Source organism: Lepidochelys olivacea, assembly GCF_965140295.1.
Source record: "Lepidochelys olivacea isolate rLepOli2 genome assembly, chromosome: 4".
Lineage (NCBI taxonomy): Eukaryota > Metazoa > Chordata > Testudines > Cheloniidae > Lepidochelys > Lepidochelys olivacea.
In genome coordinates, this window is record NC_140414.1 from 130,575,488 (window position 1) to 130,592,095 (window position 16,608).

At 42.8% G+C, this 16,608-nt stretch overlaps 1 protein-coding gene across 1 annotated transcript in view; it reads left to right on the forward strand.

Moving 5' to 3' along the window:
* The window catches only part of POLN (DNA polymerase nu), a gene marked incomplete at its 3' end in the record, with an annotated part of 269,901 nt that overhangs the window by 212,775 nt on the left and 40,518 nt on the right, over positions 1-16,608 (forward strand). Inside the window, exons 23-25 of the mRNA XM_084625771.1 lie at positions 1,803-1,934; positions 13,442-13,552; positions 16,174-16,252. Coding sequence (XP_084481897.1) covers positions 1,803-1,934; positions 13,442-13,552; positions 16,174-16,252 — 322 coding nt within the window. The remainder of the gene's footprint in view (positions 1-1,802; positions 1,935-13,441; positions 13,553-16,173; positions 16,253-16,608) is intronic.

Here is a 16,608-nt window from a genome sequence, read left to right on the forward strand (position 1 = left end):
GTGTCTGGTGAAAACACTCTATGCTGACAGGAGAGAGCTCTCCTGTTGGCATAATAACACCATCTCCATGAGTGGCATAAGCTATGTTGGCAGGAGAAGCTCTCTCATTGACATAGTGCTGTGCACATGAGTGCTTACGTTAGTGTAACTTATGTCGCTTAAGGGGGTGGAATATTCACACCCCTGAGCCACGTAAGTTTTGCCAGCATAGGTTGTAGTGTGGACATAGCCTTTGTTTGATATCCCTCTGTGCAATATCTGAGTGTTTGGGTGGACGAAGGGGAGACAAAAAAACAAAAGAATTTGTATTTTCAGTCTTCTAAGATGATTTTTTTTAAAGTGTAAAGCTATTGTTGGCACTTTCTGTCCTTTTCAGTTTTTCATTGCTATTGCTGATTAATTTGCATGTTTTCATATGTGATATTTTAACCTATTTATTAAATGTTCTTTGGATGGGAAATGTGGCCAGCTTAGACATTTGTTACAGTTCTCTTGAAGCCACAAGCAGATTCCTAACTGGTATAGAGAGACTGGTAATTCTGAACAATGTTTTCTGAACAATGAATGAGAAATTTTGGGGAAGTGGGGGAGAGTTAAATTAATTGGTCATCAAACAATAATACAACACTGGAATAATTCCATTAGGAGTCATCCCAGATGTCTTGCAAATTTCTGATTCTTGCACTTTGGCTAGATTTGTTCTTCTAGGCATCAGTGCAGCTCCTGACATAGCTGAGTACAAAATACTAGAGAATTATTATGAAATGCATATCAGACTGACAGTGATGGCATTTGGGTGGCTGAAATCTTACTTCTCTCAAAAACACCATCTAGTTTCTCTTGACATTATTACTGTGACGACTAATATTTTATATCTCTGGTGCTTCAAGACATTGCCTTTCAGCAAATGTTATTTGCAGACACAATGCTGTCAGTAATGTTGATGTAGGGTTTTATTTGCACTTGAACTACTTGGTTCATAAATTTCTTTAAATTGTACTTCTTACCTTTTAATCTCATAGCATGGAAAACTTTGATCTCATTTTTCTCTCATACTCCTTTGCTTTATCTTGTTATAGATTCACTTTGACATAGTTTTACTTATAACACATATCTAGATGCTGGGTAAGTCTTGTTGCGACTTTCTCTATGCTTCCTTTAAAATCTATCCTTTCTTTTCCATCGCTCCTGCTAAAACCTTGGTCCATGCCTTGGTCATCTCTTGTTTCAATTACTGAATTCTTCTCTTTTGCTTCCCTGCATTGCACTTCTCCAGCTTGTCCAAAACACCCTACCTAAAATCATTCAGCCCCATCACCACCATCCTCACATCTCTGCATTCACTTCCCTGCTTATTCAACATTAAATTCAATCTTCTAATCCTCGTATCAAGGCTCTGCATAAATCTACCCCTGACTAGTTTATGAATAAAAGTGAACAAAACTAAGAACCCTACAGGATACATGTTATGAATCTAAAATACAGATATTATCCTAAAATTTGTATTTAAGCTATTAAGATGTAATATGCAGGGGGGAAAACCTCTGCTGAGTTACACCCAAATTCAGTAAGGTATTTCAACGACGAGTTTAGTCCTTTCTTAATCAGTTAAAACACTTAAGCTTAAAATGAAACATATACTTAAGTAGTTTGCTGAATCAGGACCTTAGTATATGTGACCATCCAAATTTGTGAAAATAACTACACTGGTCATATTCCACTAGTCAATGTACAGTTCAGTACTAATATTTATAATGAAGCAATATTTAAATGATTTTCTGTTCTACATTATTGTGCACAAGGTAAAGAACGTCTTGCTGGATGTCTGGGAATTACTGCTCTTCAAGCTGGTCAATTTATAGAGAGTTTTCTGGTGAAATACAAGAAAATTCATGACTTTACAAAGAAAACCATTGAGCAATGCCACAATGAAGGTAATAAAACCTATAAGATACATTCTTGTTTACCGTTCAGCTGCTATGCTACATTTTACAATGACGACAGAGACTCAACTCAGATAATGCTTGTAGGATGAGAGAAAAAGTTGAAAGAAATGATGAAAATATCCACCCCGATGAATGTGGTCTGCCCTGTGTTATGCTGGCAAACTGGGAGGATCAGGTTGGATCCACCACAGCTGCTGCTTCCCAGATATTGTTATTTACCAGGAATGCTCTTTATCATTTGTGAATGGCAAGAAGTTCCTTTCTTTTTTAATATGGCTCTCAAAGTCCAGTTATCCATATTTATACTTCGAGATTAGTTTATTGCAATGCAATGTACATACCACCATATTGTCAAACTAGTAAGAAGTTGCTGCTAGGGCATAACACAACCTGCTTAGTAAGCACTGTTTCACAAAGAGAACATGTTACACCTATGGCCTGTGATCTGCACTGGTTACCCCATGATTTCTTGGTGAGCTTTTGGGTATCCAAGGCTATAAAGCCCTAAAAGATATGAACTCAAAACACCATCTGTCTATCCCATGTCATGTCACAGTAGATGTGATCATCTGAAGAGTCTAAGCTAATGTAAGCGGGGGAATAGTCCCGCTGTTGTGGGGAACTTTCCTGGCTTCTGCACTACCCTGGTGAAGTGGGCTAGCGAAAGGATCTGAGTCCTTGCTCCCACTTTCTTTACTCAGTGGCCTCCCTGCCCTTGAGGACTCCCCTTCCACTCTCCTGTCTGGCAGAGTCTTCGTAACCCCAACAAGGCTGGGCCCAGGATTCCTGAGGGGCTCAACCCCCAACCCTGCTGTGGTCACCTAGGATAGGGGCTAGGGTGTCTCCACTCCGGGGTACTCTCTCTGCACTGGGCACTTCTCTGACCCACTGACCATTACATACAATTTAAAGCAAATGCAAGTGTCATAAATATAAAGGGAAGGGTAAACACCTTTAAAATCCCTCCTGGCCAGAGGAAAAACCCTTTCACCTGTAAAGGGTTAAGAAGCTAGGATAACCTCGCTGGCACCTGACCAAAATGACCAATGAGGAGAAAAGATACTTTCAAAAGCTGGGAGGAGGGAGAAAAACAAAGGGTCTGTGTCTGTCTGTGTGATGCTTTTGCCAGGGACAGAACAGGAAAGGAGTTTTAGAATTTAGTAAGTAATCTAGCTAGATATGCATTAGATTATGATTTCTTTAAATCCTGAGAAATTAAGCTGTGCTGAATATAATGGATATTCCTGTATGTGTGTCTTTTTGTAACTTAAGGTTTTGCCTAGAGGGATTCTCTATGTTTTGAATCTAATTACCCTGTAAAGTATTTACCATCCTGATTTTACAGAGGTGATTCTTTTTTATTTCTATTAAAAGTCTTCTTGTAAGGAAACTGAATGCTTTTTCATTGTTCTAAGATCCAAGGGTTTGGGTCTGTGGTCACCTATGCAAATTGGTGAGGATTTTTACCAAACCTTCCCCAGGAAGTGGGGTGCAATGGTTGGGAGGATTTTGGGGGGAAAGATGTTTCCAAACAACGCTTTCCTAATAAATAAACCCAGATAAACGTTTTGTGGTGGCATTGGAAGTCCAAGGGCAAAGGGTAAAATAGTTTGTACCTTGGAGAAGTTTTAACCTAAGCTGGTAAAAGTAAGCTTAGGAGGTTTTCATGCAGGTCCTCACATCTGTACCCTAGAATTCAGAGTGCGGAAGGAACCTTGACAGCAAGTTATTTAATCAACAATTAATTTTAAAAAGAATAAGGAAAAATGGGAAAGGTTAAAGAAAACACATCAACCCACTCTGTGGCAGGGAACATCACAAACAGTGTCTCTGGAATGTCAGGGCAGTTCACAGTCTGTTCCTTGTAAGTCCCAGGCCTTCTTCTCAGGCCCTGGCTGTGCTTCAGGGATGCTGTGGGTTGGACACTCGCTCTGGTGGTGGCCACACGCTCTCAGGCTCTAAGTGGTAGGACCCTTCTGCCCAGTGTCGCCCCCGCCCTGTCGGGGTTACAATCCAAGCCTGGCCTGCAGAGCCTCTTGGCTGAGGCGTCTCCCTGTGCTGGGCCCACTGCCCAGGGTCCCCCTCACTCTCCCCAGCTGCTCACTGCACCCAGCTCCGTACTGCTCCAGCCCGAGCTCCACCACTCTGTCTCAGCACTGCTGCTGCTCTGCCTCCAGCTCAGCTCCCTGGGCTGCTTCTTTGGCCCCTCTGCCTCTGTTTGCTACAGCTCTGCTCCGAGGACAGGTCTGCTGTGCAGGCTGCTTCTGTGACTCTGCTCCCAGCACTGACCTGCTTTGTGAGCCGCTTTTCTGGCCCCTCTGGCTCTGGTTGCTGCAGCTCTGCTCCCAGGGCAAGTCTGCTCTCTCTGGGCTGCTTTTCTGATCCCTCTGGATCTGGCTCTGCTCTCCAGCTTAGCTTGGGCCCCTGCTTTCTCCTTAGCTCGGCCCCACTCTGTCTGACCCAGGCAAATCCAGCTCACACGTAGGACGGGACCTCCCTGGCCTCCTGACTCCCTGATTAGCCTGCTCGCCCTGTCATTCAGGCTGACCTGGAGCATTGGCCTCTCCCCATTGTTCCTGGGGACTATTAGTCTCAGGGTCCTGATTTCACATAGACCCTTTCCCTTTTAGTACTGGGAGCTAGCCAACCAACACACCCCCACTGAATGTTAGTAAGGGGGCAACAGTCCCCTTACACTAACAATTTAGTGGCTGTCTACACTTAAAGCATTGCCGTAGCGCAGCTGCACCGGGAAAATGTTACTTATGCCAATGTGAGAGCTTAGATACTCCACCCCCCAAGAGGTGGTGGTTATGTCAATGGAAGAAGCCCCCTGTCAACATAGCACTGTCTATGCTTGGGGTTAGGTCGGTATAACTGCATTGCCCAAGGGGGTGGATTCTCCACTCCCTTGAGTGATGTAGTTATATCAACATAAGTTGGTAGTGTAGACCAAGCCTTAGATTTGGGTTGGTGGCAGGATGTCCTTAGTGAGAGGGTTTTCACTTTAGAATTAACTTTTTGCTTTTGGTCCAGCAGAGCACTAGACTCAGCTGTTCTTTTCGCAAACTTTCTCAGAGGAGAAAGTTGGTTGCAGGATGATAGGATAGCGTAAAGGTCTGTCTTTTCAAAGGTTGATCTGGTCTGTTTAATGTCTGTGTTGCTACTTTTGGTAGTGCATCTAGAGTGTGTGATAGGCATAACTGAAAAATCTAAATATATAACAATAAACATTTAGTGCTCGATGTAGGCAAAGTTATTGACATGTTGACTTTATGCTTGGTTTTGAATTTGTGTGCATATGCACATGCATGAAGGCATGTAGAGCTGTTCAGGAAAAAAAGTAATTAGCAACAAGACAAGGCTGTTCCTAGGAGCATTGGTACCCTTTGGTGCAAATGGCATTAGATGCCTCCCCAACAAGTTGCTTAGTCATTTACTTGGTGCTTCCTTCCTCACACCAACCTACCTGATCTCTTTAGATGTGTCACTTCATCCTAAAGTTTCTCTAAGTTCTTCTTAGAGTACTTGCCCATATATATTATTACTCCTGGGGGAATGCTGCATCACTGCTTGCATGCAGAATTCATGTCCCGCACAAATTTCTTTGCTTCCCCGCATAAAAATGACTGTCTGATGGGGAAACATCTGCCCTTATCATTTCTCAGCCATGCAGGGAGGGGTCACTGTACAGGGAGCTACTCCGCCATCTGCCTACTCCCCATGAATCTGGACCCCTGCCATTCCCCTCACATCTGCATCCAGACCCTCATCCCTGCATCCAGACCCTCACCCCTGCACCCAGACCACCCTCTGTTGAGCCCCCCTCACTTGAATCCCAACCCTGACAAGTCCCATCCCCTATACACCTGGATCATCCCACAAGCCAGTCCCACCCAGACCCCCATCCTGCTTAGCCCGAACCAGCTGCACTTGTACCCCCCCCCGCCAAGCCCCAGTCTCCCAGCACCCAGTCTCCCCACAACCAGAACCCCACCTACTGAGCCGCAGCCACATTCACCTGGACCCCCCCTTCAGAATCACATTGCCCCTGCACCCGAATCCCCCTGCACTCGAACCCCCTCCCCCCACAAGCCCTTGTTAATCCAGATCCTCCCCACACCCGGACCCACCCACTGAGCTGCTCGCACCCAGATGTCCTGCACAGAACCCTCTCACCCTACACCTGGATCCCCCCACATACACTAAGCCCCTCCACACTTGGATCCTGTCAGATTGAACCTGCCTGCCCACACCTTGTACACCTGACACGGGGCTGCTAACCCTGGTGAGTTGCTTCACCTGCTACTCCTGAGGGAATTCTGAACCAAAACATTAAATATTCTGTACCAAAAAAATAAAAATTCTGTGGACAGTATTTTAAAATTCTGCAAAATTTATTTGTCAATAAATAAATGTGGAGGCTCCAGCATGGCAGTGGGGAGCACAGGCCACTGGCTGCATTGAGATGGGAGACCACACTGCAGCCTTCCCCCCCACCAAGACACAGACTTCTGGAGCGGGCCCAGACCTTGCGCTATGTCAGGGTCCGGTGCAGCCTCACTGCTGAGTCTGTATCCCAGAGGGGAATGGGCTGCAGGGTGATCTCCCACCTCTGTGCAGCCAGTCGCCTGTGCTCCCCACTACCATGCTGGAGCCTCCACATTTATTTATTGACATAAAATCTGCAGAATTTTGCAGAATTTTAAAATATTGTGTGCAGCATTTTAAATTTTTTGGTGCAGAATTCCCTCAAGAGTAATGTTATATTTCACTGTTGGTCACATGCGGCCCATGCGGTTAAGATTGGAGTCTTTTGGCCAGCAGTGTCTGCTGGGGCCATTCATGCATCCTGAATGTCCTTGCACTCCCATACTACAAGCATAAAAGGCAGTGCAGGACCAACCACTACTCACCACCTGGGGCTCCAGTCGGGGAGCAGGTTGGGGTGCAGGGGCTTGCCCCACTTTGGCATCCACCCACCCGCAATCCCACTCCCTGGCAGGAGCACCAGGTGGAGTGAGGCAAGCCCCTGTGGCCAACCTTGCTCCCCGGCAGGAGCGCTGGGCAGGTGGAGCAGGTTGGGCCAGGGGGGCACCTATTTTTCCGGGAGTTCCCAGTTGGCCAGGGCCCCTGGGCACAGCTCCATGGGCCCAGTGGTTATGTCACTGCTTCGCCTCTCTCATTACTTCACTCCTAGGGTATGGATACTCACTAAAGACAAATGGGGATGTGTAGAGGGCACATGATTTAATACAAGGAGAGTCTGCAGCTGTTGGCCCAAAAAAACCCATTCTCCATGGCCCTGCAGCCACAGATACTAAATACAGTTCAAGAGCACAAATGCTGGCTGACTGCATCGAAGAAATATGTAAAATTTTTGGCTCCTGAATTGGATTATGGCTTTGTAACTCTGAGGCTGAATTTTTGTGGGCCCAAAGCCATCAAGTCTGTTTATTTAAGAATAGGTTCCTTAGGCTGTTTTCTGCTGGAGCACATCATATATCAATAAAATGTAGTATAATTTGACATGAGCAGGGTTCATTCTGGGAACAGAGGTCTTATTCAGCAAGTATCTCAAAGAAAAAAAAAGAGGACAGGTTTTACAATTTTACAGTAATTTGTAATGAATAAGAAGATGATGAACCAATTCCTTCACTACCCCAAACAATGACTTATGAAAATTTAAGTTTAATGAAATAAATATTATACAATTTGTAAAAGTGCACTGGTCTGTTGGGTGCATGCATACATCCTAGCTCACATGTCATACTCCTCAGCCCTGTCAGAAAGGAACATTCTGGGACCTGTAGTTTCCCCCAGCTGGAGCTCATGACCAGGAAGGAGTTATGGGGCTGGAGGAGCATGTGACTGCTTTCGGAAGGGGACTATATAAGAAGAAGCCTGATCTCACTCTGAGAAAGTCAGGGTAGAGACATGACCTGGAGGGAGACTCTCCAAAGTGTAGGACTTGAGAAAATTGTGAGTGTAATACAAGAATCACTGTAGTCACTCACCAGAAGGCCAGTCCTGAGTGGCTCTTGTTCAACAACGAAGTTTCAGATGCCCATCCCTGCCAAAAGACATCCCTATTTCCATTCAGTTATGTGTATAAGAGACCAGGTAGATAAGAGAGAGATCTGCTTTGAAGCTTCATTGCAATTAATAGAATAGATTTTGAGGCACTTAAGGCATTACCCACTGCAGATAATCAAGCAAAAAGAAAGTTATTTGCCTGTCTGGTAAGTGGACATGATGTAATTTGGTGGGTGCTTGGAGTCTATCTAAAAATGGATTGCAATACAGTCCTGCCATAAGAAACGCCTGCTCTGGAAGCTTCCATTAATGAATAGTATTTGGTAAATTGGAGAGAGTCCAGAGGAGAGCAACAAAAATGATAAAAAGTTTAGAAAACCTGACCTCTGAGGAAAGGTTAAAGAAACTGGGCATGTTTGACCTTGAGAAAAGAAGACCAAAGGGAGGCATGATAATAGTCTTCAAATATGTTAAGGGATTTTATAAAGAGGACAATAATCAAATGTTCTCCATGGCCACCAAGGGTAGGACAAGAAGTAACTGGCTTAATACAGTTTCATGACTGGCCAGGCTATGGTGTGACAGTTGTGTGTGTTTCTCTTTGATGCAAACCCGCCCCCTTTGTTGATTTTAATTCCCTGTAAGCCAACCACCCTCCCACCTTTGATCACAGCTGGCAAAGGAAATAAAGTCACTATTGTTTTGAAACCATGCATTATTTCTTTATTAATTAAAAAAAAGGGGAGATAAGTGATAAGGTGGGTGGGGTGGGGTGGGGGAGGAGGAAAGGACAAGGGCACATTGCTTATTGTAGCCACACTACAAATCAAAACTGTTTGAATGACAGCCTCTGTTGCTTGGGCCATCCTCTGGAGTGGAGTGGCTGGGTGCCCGGAGCCTCCCTGTCCATTCCCCCCCCCCACCCCCGCGTTCTTGGGCATCTGGGTGAGGAGGATATGGAACTTGGGGAGGAGGGCAGGCGGTTGTACAGTGGATGCAGCAGGGATCTGTGCACTTGTTGGCTTTCCTGCAGCTCCACCAGACACCTGAGCATGTCTGTTTGCTCCCCCATTAGCCTCAGCATTACATCCTGCCTCTCTCATCGCGTTCACTTAATGCTTTCCTGGACTCTGCCACTGAATGCCTCCATGCATTCAGCTGTGCCCTATCAGTGCGGGAGGACTGCATGATCTCAGAAAACATGTCATTGCGAGTGACATCACACATGGCTGGGCAACAGAATTCGTTTTCCAGGCAGCCATGGTAAGGCAAAGGGTACGCGGGTTTGGCTTCAAACTCCTTCATAACATGTGGGAATGTTTTCAAACTGCAGCATCTTCCTTTCCCATAGCAAGCAATGCCAGTTGGGTTTGCCATTTAAAAGGAGGGGCTGCGGTTTTTGGGTGGATGTGCCCCTACAACTCCGCATGGCTATTTGGGATGATCCCTTTTAGCCAAGCGCAAACAGTCCAGCATGAACGGGATCCTTTTACTGTTCCCTTACAAAAATTCCCCTATTTCAACCAGGTGACCATGAATGATATCACTCTCCTGAGGCTAACACAGAAAGATAAAGACTGAATGTTGCTTGAATGCGACAAAAACCCGGGACCATTCGCTGCTATGCTTTGTGCTGCAGTGATTCCAGACTACTTGTTACTGGCTTGGCGTGGTAAAGTGTCCTACCATGGAGGACGAAATAAGGCAGCCCTCCCCAGAAACCTTCTGCAAAGGCTTTCAGAGTATCTCCAGGAGAGCTTCATGGAGATGTCCCTGGAGGATTCCCGCACCATCCCCAGACACGTTAACAAACTATTCCAGTAGCTGTACTGCCTGCGAATGCATCCCAAGTCTTCAGGGCAAATCAAACATTAAACACTATTGCTTTTAAACCCTGTACTGTAATTACAAATGTGCACTCACCAGAGGTGCCTTCTCTGCCTTCAGGGTCGGGGATCCCACCTTGGGAGGGTATTGGCTCCAGGGTGATGAAAAGGTCCTGGCTGCCAGGGAGAATTGATTCACTGCTTGCCTGCTGTGCATTCTCCTCCTCCTCCTCTTCCTCATCCACAAAATCCTCCTCTGTGTTACGTGAGACTCCCCCTTTCAGGTGTCCACAGATAGTGGTGGGGTAGTGGTAGGGTCCCCCCTAGCATGCCATGCAGCTGATCATAGAAGCGGCATGTATGGGACTCTGACCCAGAGCGACCGTTTGCCTCCTTTGTCTTTGGTAGGCTTGCCTGAGCTCCTTGACTTTCATGTGGTACTGCTGTATGTCCCTGTAGTAGCCTCTGTCCATCATGCCATGTGCGATTTTGGCATGTATATTAGCATTTCTGTTTTTTGATCGGAGTTCTGTCTGCACAGATTCTTCTCCCCATACAGCAATCAGATCCAGTGTCTCCCATTCTCTCCATGCTGGAGCTCGTTTGCGATTCTGGGGGGACTGCATGGTCACCTGTGCTGCTGAGCGTGCCATACTGACCAAAGAGGAAATGAAATTCAAAAGTTCCCGGGGGTTTTCCTGCGTACCTGGCTAGTGCATCGGAGTTGAAAGTGCTGTCCAGAGCAGTCACATTGAAGCATTCTGGGATAGCTCCTGGAGGCCAATACCATCGATTTGCATCCACACTACCCCAAATTTGACACAGCAAGGTTGATTTTAGTGCTACTCTCTTCACCGGGGAGGAGTACAGAAGTCAATTTTAAGAGCCCTTTAGGTTGACAGAACGGGGTTGCTTGTGTAGACGCATTCATTATAAAATCGACCTAATGCGGCTAAATTCGACCTAACCCTGTAGTGGAGACCGGAGCTCAGAGACTTCTACAGGCTGAAAATGATTTGGGAATGTCTGAGGTTGCACAGTTCTTTCTCTATGAGGTGGAGCTTGGGGGAATGCCCATGATAAGGACTGCACAGTTTCCAGTATGGCCGTGCAAGGATATTATATGGATAAGACATAAAGGCCCAAGGAAAACACTATGGTGTTTAGGTTTGTAGGAGACCCAAGACTCCATTTCTGACCCATAGAATTCAGAAGAAGAGGCTTTAGGGGAATAGATAGATGATCCCGTCCCACTGTGCTGTGAGTCAGATGAGGAATAAAAGAATTCTACCTCTAAAGGAGGGGCTGCTGAGGCAGGAGTACTGGGTGTAACATTGGAGCGGATGTTGTGCGGGGGAAGAGGCCAGTATTGATGTAACAATGGACATGCATACCAAAGGAATGTTAAGTTGAACCCAAAGTAAACAACACTCCAGCTCCTCCAGAACTTCTAGATCCTTTGGAACCACACATTTTCCTGGCACTGATTTAGGTGGTATGGTGAATTGGACTCAGGTATAGCCGAATGGGGTACCCAGTGTCAATGTACTCCATGTGTCATAATAGTAATCAGGGCCAGGGAAGAGGTTGCCACTGGTTCCCAAGCACTTGGTGCCAAGTGCTGAGGCCAGAGCAGAGCCATGGCCCACCCAGGCCCACCTGTGGCTACGCCCCTGGGGCGAAGTTGTAAATATTTGACATTTTCTTTTTCAGTGTATTATCCGAATTGTCAAAGAATATATATACTCACCCCAAAATTCATAACATACTTTTCAATACAAACATTTCATAGAAAAAATCAACAGATTTGCCATCTATTGTTACCAGTCACAATGAAGAAGAGTGCATTGTCATCAAATGTGTTACTTTAATAACTGCAACTGTAATGCTGTGTCAGGAAAATTACTTTTCTCAGAACAAGGTGGGTGAGGTAATACCTTTTATTGGACCAACTTCTACTGGTCAGAAAGACATGCTTTCGAGCTTACACAGAGCTCTTCTTCAGGTCTGGGACACTTACTCAGCTAAATATAAATGGAACAGATTGTTCAGCATAAATAGTTAAGACATATTTCAAGGGACCATTCAAGGTGAAGTGGCCTATTAACACCCATCCAATCATAAGGAGGAAACAAAGGGTGGGAGAAACAGCTGGTGGGGAAGGTTGTTAGTGTGTGCGATATTTTTGTAATAAGCCATAAATTCCGTCTTTATTTAGTCCATGATTTTTAGTGTCTAGCAAAGTTATGAATTTAAGCTCCCTTGCTCAACTTTTGAAAGTGTTGTGTAGGTTTCCTTTGGGGATGAGGACTGATAGGTAAGATATAGAGTGATTGCCTTGTGAAAAGTGTTCACCCACAGGTGATATGGTGGTTTTGTGTTTTATCATTTTCCTGTATCATTTTCTCAGAATAGCATTTTCAACCTCTTTTTATAACAGCATATAATTGATTCAGACTTCTACTCACAGAAGACATGCTGTTCCTTGTTTATTCTTTGCAATGCTTAAAAAATTACTATCACCATAGATTTTTAGAGACAAGGTGGTTGAGGTAATATCTTTTACTGAACCCCAATTTCTGTGGTGAAAAAGACAAGCTTTCAAGCTACACAGAGCGCTTTTTCAGGTCATCACATCCTCCACCAATAGAAATTGGTCCAATAAAAGATATTACCTCACCCACCTTGTCTCTCGAAAATCCTGGGACCAATACAGCCACAACACTGCACATAACCATAAGCTGTCATTTCATATCATAACTGCATTAATAAGTTAGTTCTACTAAAGAGTAGTGGATTACTGCAGATATTTAAAGCCATAAATAACTCCTAAACATCCTGTTTGATGAAGTGCTACTCAAGCAATATATTTTTGATTAGATCTACTTAAAATAATATAGCTTTCTTTTCTTGAAAGATGTGTCAAAAAACATTCCCATTTCTGTGATAATGAATCCATGTATATAACCAGGAAAAGTCCCATAGCTAAAATCCTTGGCTGCGAGCCAATGCAGAGATGGAAGACACCTGTCTCTACTTGAGTCCATTATGAGCTGTCAGCTATGATATAACCAGTATAGCTATACCAGCAAACCCTCCTAGAGGAGGTGCAATTTTTACTGGGAAGGGTTGTTTTGCTGAAATTGCTTATACCAGTTTCCTGAATAAAAGAAGCTATACCAGCAAAAGGACTTTTTGGCATCTCAGTCTATACTAGGGCTTTTGCTGGCATTGGCATGTTGGTTAGGGGTATAAATTTTTTTCCCCACACCGTCCTATCCGACATAGCTATACCAGCAAAACTTTTAAGTGTAGACCAGGCCTGAGCAACTTCAACCTCTAATGATCTGAACTGGAATTGAGTGTGCTTAATGCCTTGCAGGGTTAGAGTAATGGAGATATCAGTGATACGTGGTTACATCCACATTTCACTCTACCAGTCAGACTACTTTTGAATAGCTGGGAAACAAATGTTGTGCATCAAGTGACTTAGACTATTTTCAGTAATCTGTAATATTGACCAAAAGCATCAGGCAATTGCTGACAAATGTATGTATGACAAATGGAAGATTTGTTTCAAATCTCATATTTAACCACTCCATTAACGCTGTTTTCTATTTTACATATCAAAAGGATATGTGGTTTCCATCATGGGACGTAAAAGACACTTGCCTAATATCAATGCTCGAGACTACAGACTACGTGCTCAAGCAGAGAGGCAGGCTGTCAACTTTGTTGTCCAAGGTATTTAAAAAAAAAGTTTAATTTCCTCTGGCTGGGTGGAGGTTGAGAATTGAAGTCAAAAAACAAGAAATAATAAATGGGTGGCATGAATTAATTTTGTATTTTACAGCTTTAAGTGACAGAAGTATGAAACACTCACTAGCCTGTAGAGAACAAGAACACAATGGTATACTACAATACAGTATGGTAGCTAGCTGTATGAGGTGGAAGATTTTCAGATGCAGTTTTCCTAAGGCTGTCTCTTTTTGGTTTCTTTGTCAGTTTGTGACTGAGGGCCTGTCTACACTTACAGCCCTGCAGTGGTACAGCTGCAGCAGTTAGTGAAGACACTACCTATGCCAACGGGAGAAGCTCGTATTCCACCTAACAAAGAGGTGGTAGCTATGTCGACAGGAGAAGCCCTCCTGTTGACATAGCGCTGTCTGCCCTGGGAGTTCAGTCTGTATAATTGCATTGCTCAGGGGGGTGGATTTTCCACACATCTGAGAGATGTAGTCATACAGACATAAATTTGTCATGTAGACCATGGCACAGAAACAAGGGTTTCAATGGTTTTACTACTAAGAGATTCAAATTTTTATTTTTTCAGATTTCTGTTTTTTGGGAAATACCTATTATAAGGGACTTTATATTGTTTTATTATTATTTCTGTTGAAACCAGGGCTCATTCTTCATGTGTAATGTGCAGGAAGAAAGCATTAAAGAGTTAAACAGGTGTTATCTTCGCAATATAAATTAGCAAACTTGCCAAACAAAATGCAATAAATCCACATAATTTACTTATGTAAGTCTGCTGAGTTCAAACCTCATTTGAAGTAACGTGGTGTCTTTAAATGACCCTTTCTGCTGCTTTAAGAGGTTGCATTAAAAATCTACAGGTTTTTACTTATTTAAAGAGCTGATGTTGGTATGATTTGCATAATGTTTGCAAGTTAGAGTGGAGCTGTGAACCCTATCATGCAAATGAAAAATGCTTTTTAGACATGTTTATGAAGGTGCTTCTCATGAAAGTGGCTTGAATTTTCCTTTAGGAAGGAAGAATGAGTTGTTGGGTTTTTTTGCCCTCAAACTTACTTTCTTTTAATGTTTTGTTTTCAAAATAGGCAAATTAATTATGTAATATTCTGGACTATTGTCCATTGGCAGCTGCATCTTACAAGGAGGTATAGAGCATCTGTAACTGAAGTCAGTGGGAACTGAGGACACTCAGCACCTCGCAGAAGACATTTGGTGTCTTGCAGGACTGAACCCCAAATTTCAGACAACAAATTTGGATTTTTCATTATTGAAACACGAGAAGAGAATTTTGCAGAATTGGTTGAAACTTGGAATTTCCATTCCACAGGACATTTCAAAATTTTCTTTTCTCCTAAATTGAAATGAAATTTGAAATGACCTTATTGTAGCTTTTTATCGACTTTATCATTTTGACTAAATATATTATATTCATATTTATTTATTAATATTCAAAACACTAAAGTAAAAATGAAGCACTTAGACCTCATCAAAATGAAATGTTTCAGTAATTTATTGTCAAAAATTTCAATGAAATTGGTATGTTCCCACAAAACGTTTCATTTAGTTGAATCAGCATTTTCCAGTTGAAAAATGTTCGACTGGAAATCTTTCAGCTATTTACAGAATTATGATAGGTATTTCGGAAGGGTGTTAAAATGGGTTTATAATTTAAAAATATTCAATTATTTTTTAATAGTAACAAAAAATTCCTTCTACATTGAGATTTTAATTTCAGAATTTCAGCTTAGATAATTTTAAAAACTATATTAAACTCCTCTATTTATACTGACTATAGTTACTGTGGTAAAAGATACAGTACTGATTTCATATAGTAAGGTAGCATCTCATCTTGGTGACAACTTATGCTTAAAAAACTATATTTGTTATGGCACAAATAGTGAAAGGAATGAATGGTGTACCAATTTGAAATGGCTGTCATTGACTTTGACATGATTATTTTTTGAAGATATTTGTCTTATTAGCCATTCCCTAGCTCAACTTTCTTAACTGAGCTTCTGTCGTCTTTTCTAACTCTATTCCATAGATTTATTATAGCTTTAACTCATGAAACAGTGCCTTACCATAGCTAAAATCTAGGTTATTTAGGCTATTAAGCGCTTTGATTTTTCTCGTGGATAAGTTAAGAAACTCCTTTTCTCTCTCTCCCATGCACACGGTATGTATATTTGGGATGATTCATGTTTCAGGGTGTAAGCCAACCTTTAATGGTAATTCAGAAAAGAATTTCTTGGGGGGGGTAGGCTATTCCATAACTTCCTACTAGAGGCTTTCTTGCATCTTCCTCTTTTGAAGCAGTTGGTTACTAGCCACTATCAGAGACAGAATACTGTGTTTCACTTGACCATTGGTCTGGTCCAGTCTGGCAATTCCTATGTTCCCATATCAATATTAAAGATGAATTCATACCTTCATTAATAGTATTAATAAGCATTTTTTATTCTTTTGTAATACTGAATCTTTGTTAACTTTATGGAGTCAGTTTCAGACCTGCTGTCATTTTGCATAGTTCAGAGGACTAAAGAGCTCTTCCTCCCCGCCCACCCCCATATTTTATATTTAAAACAGATCACTTTCTTTTGTAGGATCTGCAGCTGACCTTTGTAAAATGGCTATGGTTGAGATTTTTACCTCTGTTGCCATTTCTCCAACTTTAACAGCCAGGTTAGTAAGCGACGTTCTTTTTCATTTTATGACAGAAGTAGCTGAGATAAAGGCATTTCTGGGATTTTATTCTTTATTGTTCCATGTAATATGACATATTGTACCTATACTTTAACTATGACTTTTCTTTCTTGTTACTGTATTCAGCTAGATGAATGTTTAGTATGCATCTGAATCGTTTAACAAGCAAGGGCTGATGCTATTACTTTGTATATTTACTGGAAGATTTTTGTTTATATTTTTGTGCTCAAGTAGATTTCTGTGTAATTCTATCCACATATACTGTGCCTAGTCATCAGATATAATGGGGACCCCCAACTTCATTTGAAATCATTGGCGTTCAGCTTTTTTAAAAA